Genomic DNA, 22591 nt, shown 5'->3' with positions numbered 1-22591 from the left:
GAGCAGTTGTAATCCCGCGACTTAACATAAGATATACGTGTGAAATTCGGGCTAATCTATGAAGACAATAGATGGTTTATCTAGGCCAAGTTATGATACACAAGAACTTCTTCTGAAGCTGCTCACCGCTCAATATACTAATATAGATCATGCCAAACTTGCAGTGTCATTTGTGAATGATTTAAAAATCGCCCTATTTCGCAGTTCTCTGCATTGTTAGGATATCAGTAAACAACATTTTACAAACGTATTCTTAGATTTAAGACACATGTAATGACAGCGTTGTATTGGGAATATAGATATGTATTAACTTTATTCACACCGGTTGGCATTGTTTGAAACAAATTTATTTTTGTAAAGATACATTTATAAAAGTAATTCCACTTTGGAAAAAGTTTATTTTTGTAGTAATTAAAGAAACTATCGATAGTAACTAACAATTGAACGTTTATGTACTGATTTTTGGTTTCATTTTGAGTTGTATACTCAAAATTTAATTTTAACAACTTTTTAAATATTAAATTTTTTAAATTAAAACTCGGTATATTATGTTATTTACTACCAGCCTGTTAGTTTTGTATCAGAGTAATAAATTAATTTCTTTTATAAGATTTTTAGCGATGTTTTAAACTATGCTAAAAATAATTTTCTTCATGGTTATAATAAGAAAGGTTAATTTACATCTTAATGTTTAAGATGTGTTCACACTATTTGCAAACATCTTAACAATATTTGTTATTAAAAATAACAGTATCTTTATATTATGGCAACTTTTCATAATGGGAAAAGTGGCCATAATATCATCTATAATACTAGCGGAAGGATTTTTACGTATATTTTAGCGCTTGTTCGACTATCTTTAAAACTCCTTTAAATAAGTTCCAAAATGTCATGATTGGCTTTATTCTTAATGCTTTTAAATTGAAAGATTTTTATCTAAATTAAACAGAAGCTGTTTAGACACAACAGAGACTGTCTAACTTTGTTTAGAACGTTTGAAAAGATTAACTATACTTGTTTTCTTCCAGCTTGATGTTTCACTCTGGAGTCACAACAGGTCTGTTTCGCGCCTTTGCGCTCTTCAGGTGACTGGTGGTGTAGTCACCTGAAGAGCGCAGAAGCACGAAACAGATCTGCTGTGAATCTAAAGAGAACCGCCAAGCTGGAAAAAGATAAATACAGCTAACCTATACCAACACTCTAGTGGTCTACAACTCTGAGCTTTTCAGAGCGTTGAGTTCTGTTAAAAGTAGGCCTGACTACTTATACATTTTATGTATATACATATATGTTATTTTATTGGCAATAATTTCATTTCAAACAGATGTTTTCCAAATTATGCCAAACAAAAATCATGAAATAAACAAAGTCAAATATTCAATCATTTATTTGCTCAAACTTTATATCATATGTTAAATTTTACATCATAAGGTAAATTTTACATCATAAGTTAAATTTTACATCATATGTTAAATTTTACATCATATGTTAAATTTTAGGTCATATGTTAAATTTTACATCATATGTTAAATTTTAGGTCATATGTTAAATTTTACATCATATGTTAAATTTTAGGTCATATGTTAAATTTTACATCATAAGTTAAATTTTACATTATATGTTAAATTTTATATCATGTGTTAAATTTTACATTATATGTTAAATTTTACATCATAAGTTAAATTTTACATTATATGTTAAATTTTATATCATGTGTTAAATTTTACATCATATGTTAAATTTTACATCATATGTTAAATTTTACATTATATGTTAAATTTTACATCGTATGTTAAATTTTACATCTAATGTTAAAAATCATATGTTGAGGTTATGGTAAGTAGAGGTATAACTGTCTCTTAAAATCTTCTTTACTATCTAGACACGAAAAACAGAATTGTAGGTTTGGCATTGCTTCTGCTTAGTTTCAGAGTTGAAGGTGGTAATAGGCCTACAGATACGAAATACCAGTACAGATACGATACCCAGTACATTACAGCTACCATTGCAACTACCATTGTAGTTCTCCTATTGCACTGCAGTGCCATTTGACTGCTAATATTGCATTTCTCGACCGGCAGTGCCCGTTCTTTTTCCATTATCACTTTGGTCGTGGGCTGTATGACAGGGGAATTTCTAGTATTATTAATTTTCACCAGACTTTTCACTTACAAAACTGTTTAGGAAAACTTCCAAATCATCAAGGAACATCCTTAATCAAGGAACTTCCTTGATGATTTGTTGGGAGGGACTTTCAGCTGGATGTTTGTGCACAGTTAGCTTACAAATGACTGTCTGGACACTCCTCTATGCACTGTAACTCACTGACGCAGTTTTTATCGGTGACAAGCAGTTAAAATAGTCACATCAACTAAAATCTTGTGTGATAACTGTGAATGATTGTAGAAAGATTACTAGTTTTTAGTCAGCAAGGATGGGTTCGAATGAAGTCTATTAGTTTGTCTGATGAGTCCCTGTTGTTCCTTAGCCTGAGTGAACCCTTTTCATGGCTATGAACTAAAGGTGCGTTAACGCTAGGACGAATTATTGGATTTTCTTCAACCTCGAGAGAGAGTCGTTGGAACAGTTTTTAGTCTAATTATGATTTGAAATACAAAGACGCAATTGCAAAGACTTGACACCAAACTAACTCAAACTACGACTATACAAAATAGGTCATCCTTTCCAACCAATGAAATACAACATCGATATTCGTTCCATTTTGACCGCTTATCACAAAAAATGCAAAAAGAAGTTGCGCCGTTGCTACATATTTTATACATGCTAACGTTTATAGTAATGTTCATAGTAATTCTTATGGTAATTACTAATTAGTAATAATTTGGTTAGTCTAACGTAGGTTTTTGCAATTGTTGAATAAGACAAATAATCTAGATAAGTGTGGTTTCAGATAAAAAAAACGGTGCTGCAATTCAGCTATTAGTTGTTCCATATTTATCAACTTTAATGTCATTTTAACCGATCCTTTGGGAGAACAGGATACACCTCCATTTTGTATGCTTGTATTTTTGGCACTATTGTGATATATGATTCGTCAAGTTCTTGTTGCGGTCCATCAATGACTCGCGTCAAAAACAGGCAAACACAGTATGCAGCATATTATCGATCTGGTGTCGGCGACTGAGACCACAGCTTTTACAACCGATTTGCGTTTTACACCAAACCGATTTCAACGGCGTTGAAACAACTGTGACAAATTGTAGCGATAAAGTAACCTTTATTATCGACAGCATCATGCCTCTGCAGACTGTTGACCTTCTCATGACGAACAGGAAATGAATAGAATATGCATACCTTTGAATGATGAAGAATGAGCCCCAATGTATGTCTAAAAGTCAATGGCTCTTAGATTGGCAGCAGTTCATTTAGCATCTTTTATCTGGATATTGACTGCTATCCGTGCGCAGACTTATTATTCAATATGTCAGTGGCTAATGCGATATAATGTGGTATTGCAAGATATGGAGAAGTGAGTGCCCACCCTCACACCCTCTCTCTCCCTCTCTCCATTAGGGGCACTGCTCATTGCTTAAACTCTGCTAGTAGAAAACCTGACTAGTAGACTCCTGGCTACACTGGTTCCTACTATTTTATCAATAATTACCCCTGACTAACAACTTTGCCACCGTTTTTTCATAAGTAAAAAAACCACTATTTTTTAGTAATGTCAATAAAGTAGAAAGAAAAAAATGTTAACACTGATTATATAATGGCAGATGACAGGCCATTTTTGCTTTTACTACTCGTAATGATAGGTTTATGAAAGGCTTTTTAAAATAATAACGGAATTGTCCAATTAAGATTTCTAATACCAAGTACTTAAAACAATTATCATTTTTTTCATTAACTGCGTTTCCATTTTGTTTGACACAAAGGGAGGGGACAAGGTTGACATAAGACTAGGGTTAACGAAATAGGAGAAGCTAGCTGTTACTGTGCAAGCTATCCCGTTACCCGACTACCCGCTTCATAGCTACAACACACAAACAGAACCTACTGAGCACACCAGACATGAACATCTTGACCGTCCTGTGTCTAGAACATTCTTATATTATAAGGATTTATTTTTTAAATATTATTTAATTCCCATGTTATTATTATTTTCATTTTGTCACACAACCTGATTAGCTTTTGTTGGCATTGGCCGGTGCATATAAGTGAAGATCAGATCAAAGCAGCTCAGATTAAAACCGAAATTCCTAGATTCTCTTGTTTTCTCCCAAATGCCACGCTGTGTGTCTACAAGAATTGTTTTGGCCCAATAATCCAAAGTTTTCAAGACTAGTTAGGCTCGCGTGTCATTTTCTAGTAAATTATAGTAAATCAAATATTTTAATTATGTTGATGCAAACTAATAAGTTCTTTCTGATTATTGTTGCAATATAACATATAGCTGAATGATGATCACCAGTAAATTCTCTAACTACTAGGTATATGCTTCTCCCAGACTGTAGTACCCAGCGGCCAGTGTCATATAAATGTATTTATATCTAGATATTAAGGCTGCATGCATTGAGCCATTATACAATTGTACAATTGTACAGTTGTACAATTATACAAATGTACAAAGTGGTGCATACATAAAAAAATAACATTATTAACAAAGTTTGGAGAGCAGAATGAAAGGGCTTGATAGTATACACATCGCCTTCTGGTTTCTCATGCGCAGGGGTATGCATCAGTGCTTTTGGGCATTGATATTCAGCAACAACGATGTATACTGAAAATGCGTTTCACCATCTTTTTCATAACACATCATACTGACGACTTTTTAATGTATATATATATATTAATGTATACACCGTAAAACCTCTAATTGAACGCCATGGCGCTCTATTTTTCAACCTTTCCTCAATAGTGGCGGTCAATTGGAGGCGGCGTCCAAATAGAGGCTTGCAGTCTATTTTTCAAATGGCTCATCGGAATTTTCGGAAGATATATTTAGCCCTATTACAGGTGAAGCGAATGTCGCCTACATTTTGCTCTTTTTTGGTAGAGCGATATTAAACCTTTTGGGCGCAATAAATCTGCTAACTTACCTCTAACTTGTCAATGATCTCTTAATAAATGTGCATCAAAAAACATAATATAATCAAGAAATATCTCTACCAGTTGATATCTACTGCTTGCAATTGACCCACGATGATATTTTAGCCTGTGTCCTTCTTTGCAATTTGTTAGCATTTTCAATGTTTATTTCATTCCAAATTTGAAGACACGTTTTTATTTTATATCTATATTTAATATTGTTGAATAAAAGCTCATTGCACTCACTGATATGTTTGCTCAGTTTGCAGCCAAAACTAGCTTTTTATGTGCAATAGAAGTGGAGTTATGAGCGTCGATCCATTGTAAGCCATGTTAAGATAGTCGCAATGATGCTATTAAATAACATGTTATAAATTTGCATATTTTTAAGTTATACAATAATAATCTATCAAATGATATAGTTATATATTCATGAACAAGTAACATAAACGAACCATGCTTATATTACATGCAGAAACAAAAGTTAACATTTTTAAAACAAAAATATTGCCATCCTTTGCTTGGCCAGCTACATTCCCATTGTTGCTTTCGATGGAACGAACATCTTCTAGCTGTCCAATACCTTCCACATTATCTTCTGGCCTCAAATTTTCTTCTGTGCTGCTGAACCAGTCAATATTAGCGTCCAAACAATTTTTTAGCAGAACAAAACTGCTGCATTCAGCACCGATGCAACGGGTAGAAGTTTGTTCGCTAAACGTAACTTTCGTCCAAAACTTCCAAACCGGTTTATATACATGTCCTTTGAAGTATTAAGACTGCGTTAAACAAGGAACTACTATTAGCCTGAGACAGTTAGTAGTTATTTCTATGGCGTTGCTTTCAAAGTTTCTTCTACCACTGTAAAGTTGAATCGTTTTTTATATACATACATGTACTTTGAAGGAGCAAGACCGCGTTGAACAAGGAACCACTATTAGCCTGAGACAGCAATTATTTCTATAGCATTGCTTTGAAAGTTCATTCACCATCGTGAATTTAAGCCGTTTTTATAAATATATATATATGTAGGCTACTTCAAAGTATAGAAAGACCGCGTTAAACAAAGAACTACTACTAGCCTGAGACCGTTATTAATTATTTTTATGGCGTTGCTTCCAAAGTTTTAACACAAAAAAACTATTGAATTGGACGAGAGAATTAATTGTTATTGATAAATAACGATTTATTATTAATACGATTTGACCACCAAATTTGAATTTCTAGAGAATTTTTTGTTGATGTCATACGGAGAGAAAAATGTTATAGCGAGGGGCAAATAAATTAATGTTTCACATCGCAAGGCGAAAAAAACAGTAAGACAGGGACGCTGTAACCCTGGGTCCACTGTATAATGACAAGTCTAGTTTTTCAACATTCCAAACGTGAGCTTAACATGAACAGAATCAGGCAATGCTGTGATAGCGATTCGATGTATTTGGCACAACCGTACACCAGCTTGACAGTGTCATCGTTGCCATTAGAAGCATGTGCCAAACATTGGTATCTCGCGTTGCCCTGCGTATACAACTTTATGTTCTGTAATCTTGTGTAACAGTAAACTAACAGCATATACTCAAGGTTTGTTTACGAGATATCAGTGCATATATAATAGGCCTACCTATTATCTATAAAACGGGGGATATCACGGTTTCAAAAACCGTATGAGCAATAGCTATTGTATGTTCTATGTTTCCATGACATGGATTCAGGGTTGTGTGCATGTTGAGTTACCGCGCGATATCCGCGTTTCTATGGACACATCTATGGACATTGGCCTGATACAGATAACAAGGGCGCTTTATTAAAACTGATAATGATTTATAAGCCAGAGGTCGTAGAGTCGCATTTGGAAATGCTCAAATCGAAATAGAAATGATTGAAGTATGGTAGCTGTTGAAAGTGGAATAGCTTGCGCCGTGTTTGCTTGCGTATGATTTGCAAGTGCCGTTTCCATTTTTGCGAGTAACAATTTGCGAGTAACAACTCGTTTAATTGGTGGGTTTTTGCTATTTGCACCTTGTGGATGACGACAAATGTGTGGATTACCATAGTATCATGGAAACATAGTGAGATTGTGGTTTGTGCCAAAACCACCTTCAGGTCTGTCTTCTTTGGTCCGCCCGTTATGTTCTGGTACATCCAAATGACACTGACTAGGACTTTTTAATACCGTTTGTGCAAAGTTTTAACTTAATTCAATTAGCTATAATTTAAAAAAATATTTTGTAGTTGTATTTCTAATTCTGGTAAAAATCTACCATTCTGGACAAATGGTAGATTTTTTGTGAGCTCTTTTTGTAATCTTGAGTTAAGTTTGATAGATCCAAGGGTAAAATATAATATTAAATTTGGCTGGTATGTTCATCATATTAATACACAGCAGCGCATAATAGACTAAAAGTCCTTAGCAAGGTGTACCCAAAAAGTCAGGTGGCATCACAATGCACCCATTATTACGCTGATGGAAAGGCTGGTTTTCGTGATCAATATTAGGCTAATGTCAACGAAACTACACAATATTTTGAAAGAAGAAAGATGGATATTGGGGCGTTGTTCACAGCATTATGTTCTTACTAGTTCAGCGGATAGTTGGCTGCTTACTTGTGCAGACAATACAGTCCGTCCTCTTGTTACCATGTGCCTGTTATACGGTTTTTTCGCCTTGCGATCTGGAACACAATGTGTTTCTGCCTCGCCATAAGAAATTGGTGCGCCATACGAAATTATTTCGCCATACGATATTAACAAAAGTTCCTCTCGAAATTCCAATTTGGCAGTCGATTTGCTGAATATATCAGAATAACGAAGATGTCGATATGCTATTCGCTGAAATCCTCCCATGATCGAGATATGTCTGTCTCGAAGGTAAAAGCTTCCTACAGTATGTACTACACATAGTACATTGTAATGTTACATTGTATTGCAGGTCATAACCACTAAATACACTATAAAGCCACTGTAGTTAGTTATAGTTACTAAGGTTAGCATACTATTTTGTTACTAATTTTTAATACGTACGGGTACGTATATAAAATTTTGATGATTTTTACCAGGGGTACGTTTGCATTAGATAATTTCTATGGGTTTTTATACCCCTCTGTACGCCATTTTCGGCTTATGGTGCCAACACTAATACGAATGAAATTCGTATGACGAGGATCCACTGTACTGTCTTTGACCTGCTAGACCGCTGCTGTGCGAGTGTAACCTTAGTAAGTTTTGCCAAGTGGGGTGACTCGTCTGAATGCCACTCCTATAAACAATATAAAGTGTAGGTGTGACAAAAGGTGCACGGATGGACGCTATGGAGCTGAATATGGCATGCTTGTTAAATTTGTATTTAGTGCTGCCCTTGGTAGAAAACAATACTGAATAGAACTTTGTTTTGCTTTCAGCCATTGAACGGACCTCTATGAGAGTAACCTTTTCAATATTGCTAAATTTATTGTAATTAGTGGTAACAACAGCGCTGGCTGAAAAATGTAACAGTGAGTTGACAGTATCACATGATCATTTTTCAGTGGATTACAAACAAATCAGCGGCGTTGCAAGGATCATATCTTCAATAATTAATGATTACTACTGAATATTTAATAATGCATGAAGAAACTACTGAAGGAAGACTAATGAGGTATTTTTGTTCCATACTGAAATGAACTTGTCGCATAACTTGTCATTTTCACGGAATGCGCAAATTTAGCCTGCGCCCTGTCCTTAAAGTCTAGTACTCGCCGATCTATATATATATATATATATATATATATATATATATATATATATATATATATGAGAGTGCTTAGGATACTCTAACTCGGGTCTCTGGTAGGAGACCCGAGTTAGAGCAGAATTTACCACCCATACGGGGTATCCGGGGTGAGGAAACAATTTTTTTTTTTTTTTTTAGAGTGCTTATATAAATATATGTACATATATATATATTTATAAAGAAGTAGTACACTGGCACACACCGGTACACTGGCAGTCCCACTCGTCGTGAGATATGAGTATATATGTGTAATGTACATGTAATAAGTATGTACACAATTATTCTTAGATGTGAAAAGGTGGTAGAGTGGTACAGATGGTAGCGTGACTGGTTACAAAACCGAATATCTGAGTTCGATTCGTGCGAGGCAATCTTTTTTCTAACACTCTTAGTGTGACTTCGGACGGACACGGCTCTTATTATAGTAAAGATTGCACTCGCTAACTTCTTTTATCCTGTTTCTGATTCCTTACAAAAGATTATGAGCAACTGTTAACAATGGATGATTTGGACAACTGACACATATCTTGCGTTACAAGCTCTAGTTAACGTTAGTTACATTCTGTTAGACGAGAGGTGAAAATTTTGCTGATGAACATAATTCTCGTTTGAAGATTGGTTTCGCGTTCTTTGATGCGCGGGAATGTGTAAAACTATAATGACTAGCCCACTGGCTGTCCGGTGTGTCATGAGAGATCGTCATGTGCAGCAAGATGTGCATGCAGGTTCATGCACATCTTGCTGCATGCGACGCAGTTATATAGTTGAGTGGCACAGATGGGAGTGTGCTCAGCTAGGAAACTGAATACCGTATCTGAGTTTGATTCTCGTACAAGGCAATTTTATTTTCTTAACACTCTTAGCATAGCTTCGGACGGACAAGGCTCTTATTATAGTAAGACTCGGTGAATGCCCGGTGTTGTACAGGTAATAAAAAAGTTTTTACATGCATAGAAAATTTATTTTTAATTGACATATATACAACATTTACATGTACCATTATAACTTTTAAATAAAGGTGCTTATTTATTTCTGTGTTTGCTATAAGTTTAATTAAGTTAATGCTATATATACATATAGGCCTATTTATAGCATTTTGGGAAAGTATTTTTCTTTTAGTGAAATTTTTATTTTCGTAGGTTAGTTCAAGGGCGTTAGCTGCAGTGTGAAGCTTAAGTATTTTAATCAATTGCTATGAAAAATTGGTAGGTGTAATAAATACGTGCATGATTATTCCATTGTATGGCAAGTAGGCTGTGTGGCATAGTGGATAGCTTGCCTGTCTGCAATACTGAAGTTTCCATTCTCAATTCTAAAAACTTTATAACTGCGACTGGACACACAAAGACAGATGACAAACAAACACTTATATTTATATAGATGAGATGATTAGATTCTTTGAAGTATGCTATTGCGTTTATCCACAGGACAGGAGAAACACGTTTGAGCATTTATGTAAGGATCATAAAACCATTTTACATATAGCGACTCATTTAAAGAGCCATCACATTTCTTACTGCTGCATCGTCAACCGTCGACTGCGGCCACTGAAGTGTAACTCCTACTTTCCGATCTCTCTTGCTCCTGATTCTGATTTTATGTAGAATTTTTGGCCATTAGTAATCATTAATAAAATGATGTTTTTAATTACATGCCAAAAGAAAAATGAGAAGACAAATCTGTAATTATTGAATTAGTTGAACAAAAGTGTTTTAAAAGTTGATAATCTAGTAATATTGTGGAGGAGTCAGGAGGGTAAATTGTGAGTTGTCGTAACAGAAAGTTGATGAACTGAAGCATATGATAGTGGGTGTAGTATGTTGGCGTTACGGAATAGAAAATGATGCTTGTTTGAATTTTAAAACCTGTAGCACAAATGCAGAAATGAGCCAGTTTGGGGTGAAGCGATGTGTTCAAATATTTGGTGATGTGATTATAAATATCTCAGTCGGTGCATGCTACGATTAACTTTTGATCGGGCTGTATAAAGGATATGGAGATAACTTTTGATTCGATATGCCATATCTTGTTCTCTAGTTTCCACATTTTACTAATATTTCTGCCTAGCAGCGTTCATGAAAGCATGGCAATATTAGAGTTCCCTAGACTATTACTAAGCATGAATTATTCCTCAGGCAAATATTATCCTAATAAGGAAAACATTTACTTTTAAGCCGGATTCACTTTGACTTGCGGAAGCGCGAGTGTAACCAACCGATGTAAACGAGTTTCTCAGCTTTTTGAAAATCTGGGATGATGAGGTTGATATGAGTTACAACCTGTGAGCTTTTGTTCAAATAGTTTTAATCAGAGAAAAACTGAAGAATGAATGAAGTATGTTGTAGGATTGCTATGTGAGTTAGTGGGCGCCGACTCCGAGGAAGGCACACAATCAACACGCACACAGCTGATTGTAGTGATTGAAAAAGTTAATTTTATATTTAATAACAAACGAGTTACTAAAGAGCAACATAATCTAAATCAAAATGAAATTGTTTGAAAAATAAATTGTAAAAAATAATGTCTAAAATTATACAATATATATATTACAAACATTGTAATATATATTATATGATATGATGTTTTATATATATCAGAAAAATTGTAATATATGTAATACAATGATGTGCATACATCATTACATTAAATGTTCGTACATTTTAATATATGTGTTATATATATTACATTTGTATGTTTTAGTATATGTATAACATATTTTGAAATGTACAAACATTTTAATATATGTAATGTAACTTTTAATCATTTGCCTTATGCACATGCTAAATTAAGCCATCCTGCTTTCCATGTCCAGCTTTTTCATAGAATCTATGTAGTTCTGAATTATCATTAACTAATTAGTTCTTGCCAGAATGTGGGTGTTCAGTAGCAACCTATATATCCCTTAATAATTCATGTTTGTTTGGTCTTACTGAGGTCCCTGAGGTATTACCTTCTCTCCCTAAGGTATTACCTTACATCCCTGAGGTATTTCTTTCTGAGGTATCACCAACCTTCCATCCCTGAGGTATTTCTTTCTGAGGTATTGCCTTCCATCCCTGAGGTATTACCTTCCACCCTTGAGGTATTACCTTCTATTCCTGAGGCATTGCCTTCCTGTGGTCTTTCCTTCGTGAGGCATTGCAACATTTCTGAACATTTCAAGTTTGGAAGCATAAATATTAAATTGTTCTTTATTTTATATTTTCATGAATGAGACGAGCTTAAAAATGCTTGAAAAGTCTGTAATAGAATATTCCACACATGATAAAAATATAACTATTGCCGGTTTATAAAGGTTTTTATGGACTATTTTCCATTGTGTAGATATTTGTGATACTGACTAGTCGGCAACTGTCGAACATCCTGTTTTGGAAACAACAGATGGAAGAAGGCAAATCCCAATTTAGTTTTAGTGGGTGTCGAAAGATGAAAAGTTTCTATGTTTAAATTAATGCTGGCACGAGTACTTCTTGGCCAATGAGTTTAGACTCCGTCCCCTTCTGTTCAGATTTTTCGAGTAGATGGTAGTGCTTGGCACGGGTACTTCTTGGCCAACGAGTTTTTCGGGTATCGGGTTTGTTGATACTGGTTTTATGTCTAAAATTTCCAAACATCAAACATATTTTAAAATTTACAAAGCAATTATAATTCTATTCAATTTATTTTTTGTCTTTTAGTATTTTCTAACGACCGATATTCGTGCTTGCAGCCTTAATCCTTTGAAGTTTGAACACCAACTGTCAGTTTTCAGGCATGGCGTAGAGTGTGTCGGAATCTCTATCGGCCGGAATTCCGGCATTCATATGGCGTTGTTTACAAAAGCCATTTCTAAGTAACAGCGCAAATCAATCAAATTAATTTTTGCACAAGATATTAGACCAGATATTTCACTCCATTTGTAACAGTTTTCAAATATCTTTATCTACTTCCTTCGTTTTAATAACAAACTTTATTTAAACGATATCATGAAAAAATTGGCACAACTCGTTTGTTGGTAGGTCATGAATGATTGTGATGCAAATAAAGAACTTTATAATACTAATTACAATTTTCCAGTATATTTTGAGTCATAAAATAATGATAAACGTGTTTTCAACGGACATGATGCTATTGTAAATATTTTTATGAGTTTTTTAAAATTGTTCAAACTTTTACAGTTTAAGCCCGAATAATGATAAAGTACTGTTTTTTTCTATTTGATGACATTTGCTGTGGGTTGCCCGACTTTTCTTTTACTAGTGTTTTACTTAATATCATTGTATTATGAGCACGTTCAGATATATATAATAAAAATTTATTAATGATAGTTATAATAAAGTTACTGGCACGCAAGGACAAAAAAGACCAGTGTTCAAAGGGTTAACGGGCGGGTTGTTAAACAGTGTTTAGAGAGCAGGGCGCAGTAGACCGAGTTTTTGTTCACTCTACTCGCCGGATCTGTGTAACAAAACCCGAACTCGCAATTCAAAACCCGAACCCGCAAGAACGAAATGCTCAAAATCTCCATTACTCGATACTCGAGAGAAGATAAACCCGCAAGTCTAACGAGTTTTATTACCCGTTCCCAGCACTAGTTTAAATAATCTTTAGTTAGACACACTATAACTGTATCATGTAGTCCTGTAATGTCCTCTATAGCCTCCTTCACCCGGAGAACTGAGCTTGTATTCCTCTGTGCAAATGCTAATTAATACTGTCTTATTAGGTCGACGGGCTTTTATGCTAAATTAGCAAACTTCTTGCTGACTCAATACAAGGTTAAAGGCTGCTGGGCTGTTGACTTAAAGTTAATAGGCTAACTCATCATGGAATAAACCCCGCATTGTGAATTGAAATAGAGCATGGAAGGGTTACTGTTCGATAAAAGCAATTAGAGTTATCAGACTTTCTCTTTGTTTTTGTTTGCTGCCCGGTATGAATTGCGCTGTTGCTGCTGTTGATCTAGTGTGATGGAATTTTTTCCTGTGAATGGGTCACTAATGCTGGAACCAATTTAATTAGTTTAAAACTCACTAACCCTATACTCATTGATCCATTCAGTCACTCATATATATGTACGTGTAAGATTCCCATTCTACTGCGTATGGTTTAAGAATTTAGTGACAGTGTTTGCAAAAAGATGTATCTGTACCACAAGCCGTAATGGGAGAAGATAACCCTGATTTGTTGAGACTAATACAGACTGGGTCATGTCTAAACATTGAAAAAGTTTGGACATTGATAATTAAGTACAGTAAGCAGCTTATATTGTCTCACATACATACTCTTAGGTTACAATATGCCATATACAGTATACATAGGAAAGTAAAATATGGTTATACCTACAATAGGATACAGTATAATATAAATAACATCAATAATAACAAACGAAAATTCTAGTACACACTCTCGCGGGAATGCCCTACGCAAGCGTCGCGAGCGTTGTGTGTCGCCAGAGTCACCTATCGGTCAAAGTCGTCATTCTTCGGACAGGCACATCGGACAATCGTTGTCCGGTCAATTTAAGTCTCGGGAAATGAAGTCTGAAAAAGGGGCAGGGGTATTTGACCATATTGAAAGGTCATCTCAGGGACAGCTTACAATTATGGATATCTCTTTCTGCTCTTTGTTTTCTTTGTTTAATATTGTTCGTATTTTGAATCGAGCATTGCTTTAATTTCACATACAGCAGAGTCTGTAAATCTATAAAACTATTTGTGTATATTGAGTAGTCTAACTTTAGTTGCATTCATGCTAGTTCGACACTAACCAGCCTTTCTTATCGCGTAATAGCTAAATTGCATTCGGGTCAAACGTTACAATGAGCAGACGTATTGAGGACAATAGAAACAATTTATTACTTTTGTGTCATAAGTTTGAAACGCTAATCGAGAATTTCAAGAATGTGCTAGCTTGGTTAGACAAGTACGCAATGCTTTACCGTTGTTGATCATTTCTACAATGTTTGAACTCTCCATCATCTGAATCATTCCTGTCACTTGTGCCATCACTAGATTATAGTTTCCTAGGTGACACGACCAGACACGACCACACATGGTTCATACTGGTTTACATAAAACTGATCGAATCCTCATTGCCTCCCTGGTCGCCATCGCATTTCTAGGCTTTCAGTATATCCTTCTCAAGATATGCTGTTCCTATGAAAGATTTTGGGATAATTTTTGGAAGGCTTCCATCTAGCCAAAAAAAATTATCATTAACCAAAGTTCATATATTCTACCTGGTTGTCATGCCTGCAACCAAATTAAGTTCACCAACTAATAAGCCGTGAGGCATATTTTGACTGTTTATCACTTTGAGTTTACAACACCATCTTTTTTGTAATTAAAGCGACAAATTTTTTACAGTTGCGGATTAAAAGTACAATTGCCTTAAATTTTTCATTATTATGGTAATGGCGACTGTAGAATTTATATAATGCGATCTCGATTTGATACAAACCAGATATCGCTTGGGAAGTTGAATTGTTTAAAAATGTTGGTCTACTGTTTATAATTTATATAAGACTCATTCTCCGGAAAATAATGCCAGTAAAACCTCCATTTAGTGGGTATAATCTTTGTAATTGCACGTATGTCCATGTATCAGAGGGTGAAAGATAAGCGTTGAAATCATGGAAACCCATTGATCATTACAAGTGGAGATTAATATGCTGGTGATATTCCCATTGGATTGCCTGGCCCGCCACTAGCGTTTACACCAGCTGATTTAGATATACCTTTGTTAGGCAAAAATTACCATCGACTTCTATGTAGTGACACGGTGTCGTTGCTACAGGGACAGTGGTGCGTTGCTAAGTGGTCTAGAGGTACGAATTCTAATAGGCAATGGATGTTTCAGCAATGAAACATAATGGTTAGCGGTATGTTGTGTACAGCAGTGATTTGCTCCCACCCTGTGTAGATGATATACCCTAGGACACTTATGTATTCGCCTCATCTAATTTTCGCGGTTTCGCGGAGTCATCCTCTTGCGAAAATTTTATGAGCGAAACTAAACTGTCATAACGAACGAGCGAAAACGCGAAATTAAATGGCTTTGTTTAATGATAGTCCAAGAAACAAATGGCAGCAAGCGATCAAATTGCATTATCGATCTCGGCCACACAATTCTACCTGCGGTTTACAATTACTAACTAGTCCCAAATTGGAAATTTTTTTCTTACCGGTGATCCGAACCTGAGGAATTTAATTATGTTTGTTCCACTGCATTTATTTTCACATCACTATATTTTCGCACTCATCAGAGCTGCGAAATTAAGTTGCAGCGAAATTTTACTCTGTATGCTACTCACAAAACTAAATACTAGCGAAATACAAGTGTCTTAGGGTATCATGATGGATGATTATCATCCTGTCAGATCTCTCTATACAAGTTCATTCAGTTTTATATCTGCTTGACGCGCTAAAATCTCCTTCTCCTTTAGTAAATTATTCTTAGGAATATACCATAATTAGTTTAATTTGGAAAATGTGTCTGTTTGTAATGAAATTATCTATATTAATATCACATTTTTGGTGAATTTCATTCAAACCTTACAGGCACATGTTCCGTGCCTTCCGCCAGGCCGCTAAAAATAATTAATTTTAAAACTCCTGGTTACTGTAAACCAGTCTCTTAAACATACCTCTTAAACCATACCTTAAACATACCAGACTTTTTTATTGAAAATGGAAGAAATTCCTGGCATTGTCAAGCTTACTGCTAATATGTTATAAACTGTGTTTTGAGAAATGTTGTTTACAACAAGTGTTATACAAGGATTTGTATATTGAGATTATACAAACAGCAAACATTGTTGATAACCTGTCAGTTTCTGGGCTATATTGATGTTTTGTTATAACGTAGAGTTTATATTACATGTCCTAAACTAGCCCATGCAGAGAAAAGTGTTAAAAGACAGGCAGACTTCACAGGCTCCACGCCTTCCGTCAGTCACTAAAAATATTCGGTTTCAAACTCCATCTGGTACCTGTGAACTAGCCTCTTGAACACCTACCTGCAGTTTATCTGTTTGAACTTGAAGCAAATTCCAGGCATTGTCAGGCATATTGCTTGTCATGAAAACTCTACTATGACATTGTGTATCTGTTAGTTTAGATAAACCCTGAGCGTTTCTGTCAAATCATTAATAGTTTTGGTCTTTTAAAACTCCGCCTGGTTCCTAAAAACCAGCCTTATAAACATTCGCCTCTGGACTATCTTATTGAAAATGGAAGAAATTTCAGACATCACCAGGCTTATTGCTAGCAGCCCATAAATTATTAAAAATAAGTTCATTTCATAGTCATTAAACTTCAATAAACACCGTAGTTAATTGCAAATAGTTTTAAAACAAACATACTATTCAGATCTATGCAAACAATTAAATGTAAGGAACCCAACTATATGTACAATACTGAATTAATAAGGCATATCCATTAAAGCAAGGCTTGGCATTAGGTAGGTTCAGGGTAAAACTGGGGGTAAAGATATGCATAAAGGTAGGTTCGGAGTAAAAGTGGTGGTAAAGATGATATGCATTAGGTAGGTTCGGAGTAGAAGTGGTGGTAAAGATATGCATTAGGTAGGTTCGAAGTAGAAGTGGTGGTAAAGATATGCATTAGGTAGGTTCGGGGTAGAAGTGGTGGTAAAGATATGCATTAGGTAGGTTCAGGGTAGAAGTGGTGGTAAAGATATGCATTAGGTAGGTTCGGAGTAGAAGTGGTGGTAAAGATATGCATTAGGTAGGTTCGGAGTAGAAGTGGTGGTAAAGATATGCATTAGGTAGGTTCGAAGTAGAAGTGGTGGTAAAGATATGCATTAGGTAGGTTCGGGGTAGAAGTGGTGGTAAAGATATGCATTAGGTAGGTTCGGAGTAGAAGTGGTGGTAAAGATATGCATTAGGTAGGTTCGAAGTAGAAGTGGTGGTAAAGATATGCATTAGGTAGGTTCGGAGTAGAAGTGGTGGTAAAGATATGCATTAGGTAGGTTCAGGGTAGAAGTGGTGGTAAAGATATGTATTAGGTAGGTTCAGGGTAGAAGTGGTGGTAAAGATACGCAAAGTATCTTACTCAAACTCATTTAGCATATCTCTCACTCACTCAACTCACTCACATCCTTTTTTTCGTTTTCATATTTTTCTTGCAATAGGTTGGTTTTTCAGCAGCTTTTGCTTTCACTAGCGAATCTTCAATGATTGGAAAAACTCATCAAATTCATGGCTGACTGCTGCTTGTAATCAAGCTGATTGTAGATCTACTGTCACATGTAAACCACAACCATAAACAGTCTTTAGATGCCTCATTCTATGGCAAAACAGAGAGATATTTCTCACTTTGGGTTGAATTTTCAACAGCCTCCACTTTCACTTACGAATCTTTAAATTTTTTTAAAAACAAAAACCATCGCATCATGGAAATTACTTCAAGTACATAGTACAATATTTCAGGTTTTAGTTCACTCGTTTTATGACTTGTATGGTGAGATGATCATGGTTAGAGGTTGACTGCACTAAAAAAACCTTTGTAGTAGACAAATTACGTACTTGCCTAACCACCTCTGTGTAGCTGCTGAACATGACCTCTGGCTAAAAGTTCAACTTCTAGACCTCAGGTGCCAGTCATCAGGCCATGGTGTGCTCTTGCCTGTCGTTATATCCCGAGTGAAATCACCTGTACATGTATTGAACTTGTAGAATGACACGTGCCGCAGGGATTCTGACTGCTCTTTACTGGACTGCCATGGCTCTTGTAATAGGACTAGCCGGCGCTGTAATGCTGATGTCAGCAACACTAATTTTCATGTATGTATTGCAAAAGAATTGGGTGAATCCTTTGAACCCAGGTCTAAGTATATTTATGTTAATTTTGAAGCGCACATTCTTTGTTAATACTTTGGGGGCTAGGAAAGGCCCATTTCTTGCCATATCTGGGTATTAAAGTAAGCATACAAGTGGCAGCCCTTTCCCGAAGTGTCTGAAACCGTACAAGTGTTTGCTTGATTGTATATTAAAAGGGTCTTATTAGTTTGGCGTGAATTGTCTATGTTGTCAAGTTGTGCCTTGCATCTATGGAAAGGATGGAAGCTCATTGATAGCAACGCTAGTACGGCTACTTACTCATACTCTGCAAAAGCAATGAAATACTGGTACAAAGCCTTGCGTGTCGCAATAATTCATGTCGTGTCATCATTTTGGGTGTTGAAATTATTAGATGGCTTTTTGTTTTACAAAATTTAATGTTTCAACATTCCAGTATGATCCGTTCATAAACGTTCAAAATGACAAAAAGTTTACCATTTGCAGCTCACTACACGGGAAGTGCCATTAATGTTGTCGATCTCTTGCCTTTTCATTTAATCATATTGGTTAATCGTCATTGTTTTACAAACCAGTTGTTGGTATAAATTTTATATGATAAGAAAGAGGTTACAAAATTACCTACTCTGTTACTCTTGTGTGAGCTCATCTCTTCAGAAAAAATTTGGTTTTTTCAGAAACAAAAATATATAGAGAAGTTAGTATTGCTAAATGTCGATGTTTATTTTGAAAGGTATTTAAAGCAAATTTGCCAAATCGTGACGAGTATTATCACATAACGTTGTTTTATTTTGCGCTGTAACTGTTGGCCCTGTTAATTAAATTTTAGCAAATACATGTATCTTCCATCAGAATTGTCAACTAAAATGGAGTTTTTCATATTAATATCCTATAATGAAATTAATTAGCCTTTACCACTGAAATCAACAATAGCTCAGCTGGTGAAAAGGAATGGGAGGTGTTTTAGACTGGAACACAAGACTAGTACTCAGTACTGCTGTTTCCGCTCATACATATATCCCTCCGTACAATATGATCTTTTTTTGAATGGAAGTGAGCAGCATCCTTGACAGACAAATTCATAGATGACAACTAATCAGAATATTATTCTAGCAAGCTGAATTTTAGAGTGAGTATGGGCAGCAGTAAAGTCTATGTATTGTGTCGAACTCTTTACGCGACAAACAATTTTATTTTATCAGGGATAATTAATTATCATATGCTCGAATTCATAATCGTTGGGAATTTTATGTGTGATCGGTAGCACAGGTAAAAGATAAACACAAATTATTGTTATTATGGCTATGTAGCTGACTAAAACAACTTAATGCTATGAACAACACAGTGTTACTACATCATTTTTTTATATGAGGATTTCATAGAACATTGTTTAGAATAACCTAATTTTTGATATGAAGATGAGTTTTATAAAAAAAACAGTTACGGGTGGAACGCCATCACACAAAAGGTTGACATGTGAGGAAATTTTGACATATTTTCAAGAAATATTATACGATATGGAATATTATATATATAGTATTCCATAGTATAAAATTTACCTTGCTCATATATATATTATTATATAATAATATATATAATTATAATATATCTATAATATTATAATATATATAATGTAATATTATAATGTTATAGATATAATATTATTATATCATATAATGTATATTATATAATATACATTATATGATATATAATATTGCTATATATATATAAAGTTGGCAAAGTTAATGATTACTTACATTCTTGTTTTGACTTTACTAAATATGTTTAAATTTTCGCAGAACTCGAGGTTTTGCAAAAATTTACCTCGTTACAAACACAGCATTTTATCCCATTTTTAACTGCTCTAAAAATATAGCAGCATTTGGTTTTTTAAATTTCTCGCTATAGGATTGTATTCGTATATGATCCGTGGTTAAACATTTACATAATTATAGTAGTTTTAACGCACCAATTTTTCAACACTATGTGGAACTTTTTTGAATATTTTGCTTTCTATCTGAAGTAATTTCCACTATATGATGTTCAATGTTTCTTGAAGTATCGTCACTTTGTACTTGAAAGGAAATCGGTAGGTGAAAATTTAAAAGAAAACAGAAACATTATTAAAATGTTAAAAATACACAAGCTAAGTTTAGACTTGACTTATTTAAGTAACTGTAAGTTAGTTAAACTAAGTAAGTAAGACAGTAAGTTATAAACTGCCAAAAGTTATGCCTCTATCACCACTTCTTCTTTCAAATCTAAGCATCAGTTGGGTCCTCTACTTCTGTTCATGTGCCTTGAAGGCTCACCTTTCCTGGTCGTAAGATAATAACAAAAACTTCTTTTGATTATTATTCTATTAATTTAGCTTTTTACATATTATTTATATTTTCTCGTATAATTTAGCTCTTTACACTTTATTTTGTCAGTTTTATATAGTGCATTAGTTTTATGTGTGATCATCTGCAGGATGTATGGAAGCACTGTGTTTGTGCTAGGGTTTTGCCTGTGTATGTAGATGTTTGACAGTATTTTGTAGGCAACAAACAATTACTAACAAACGCAACGAATCATAGCGTGAAATTGGTTTTTAATGCAAATGAAACCACGAAAAAATGATTATCATATGAAGTTTGTAAAATTCCCACTTCACGCTTTCTGCCAGGGTCTTCCAGATTCCCTAAGCATATGAAGCAGGCATAGGGTCTAGAGACAGTAGATAATTGGATGCTAGTTGATGCATAATTAAAATCTGTAGCGCAAGATCTGTAGTTTGATGTTTGTAGGTCGGGAGAATCAGGTGCTCGCACTATAGACTCGGTGTATGATGAAATGTTTCATTGCTTTCATTCGCGGGTGATCAATAGCGTAGTTACCGTGTTAGTCACAGAAAGCTGAATGGGTTCTGTGAAGGATAACTCCAAACTTATCGATAAACGTAACATGAAATAAATTTTTATAGTGTACCCAATCGCCTGATAAATGTTTTCTATAATTTTTCATACCCTTCTGATCAACCCAGAAGGATTGATCAAAATCCAGAAGCACTGTGGTACTTTGATATGATGTATTTTGTGAGTCCATAAATTTTTTCACGCAGTCCTAAAATCGCTGTCGATTGTTACCTTTCATTTCAGAAAGGATAGCACTAACTCGTATTTACCACTTTCAGATAACTTGACGCATAGTCGAGGAAACAGGGTCAAAGCTAATTCGCATGGTTTCAACTTTCACGCCATAGCCAAAATCAGATACAAAAAAGCCAGATTATATTGTTAGCGGTACCTGCGTTTCTCATGAAAAACTTAAAGGTTGACTTGCAACAGAATTCACATTGCAGTTATTTGGTATCAAAAGAGTCGCCATGTTTTACTCTGTTGTGTTGTAGGTGCCAAATATGTGGAAATGCGATTACAAGCTCTTAAAAGCTCAAAAACGAAAAGCCGCCATAGATTGGAATCTGTTTATTTCATTGACGTAGTCATTACAGTTTGGTTATTGTCTTGTCACGTGATGTTCTCACAAGAATTGAAAGGCCAATAAAAAGCTCAATATAAAACTTATCGTAGCACTAGACAAACACTTCGGGTTTTGCCGAAGAACCCGTATCAAATATAGATGCTCGCTACTTTACAGTTTTGTTTCGGCTTGATCTAATCGCCAAGTCGTAATCTGATCATGTGACCCAATACTTCTCAAATAATCTTTGCAGCACTTTTCGATTATCACAGGTGACCAACAGGCTTGTCATGATTATCAGACAAGGATATGTACTCCTTCGAGGTAAGGTTAAAAAATTAAATGAATTTTTACGGTAAGTTATAAGATATCACTGCTAAAAGTGACAGCATTACAATGACGATAGAACAGACGCGTAAGAACAATAGACGTGGTTTTATTGAATGCGTGAAGTATATTTGTGAAAATATTTCGCCGAATAAGGTTGCGTGAAGGTGTAAACAGAAGCCAGC

General features: G+C 35.0%; 1 protein-coding gene across 1 annotated transcript in view; it reads left to right on the top strand.

Annotated features, from left to right (window-relative positions):
• Positions 1 to 22591, top strand: part of LOC137388837 (divergent protein kinase domain 1C-like) — a 37971-nt gene that overhangs the window by 10886 nt on the left and 4494 nt on the right. The window contains exon 4 of the mRNA XM_068075299.1: positions 18495 to 18602. Coding sequence (XP_067931400.1) covers positions 18495 to 18602 — 108 coding nt within the window. The remainder of the gene's footprint in view (positions 1 to 18494; positions 18603 to 22591) is intronic.

The sequence above is a fragment of the Watersipora subatra genome, chromosome 2 (assembly GCF_963576615.1).
Source record: "Watersipora subatra chromosome 2, tzWatSuba1.1, whole genome shotgun sequence".
Lineage (NCBI taxonomy): Eukaryota > Metazoa > Bryozoa > Gymnolaemata > Cheilostomatida > Watersiporidae > Watersipora > Watersipora subatra.
This window is presented reverse-complemented; position numbering and strand designations above follow the sequence as displayed.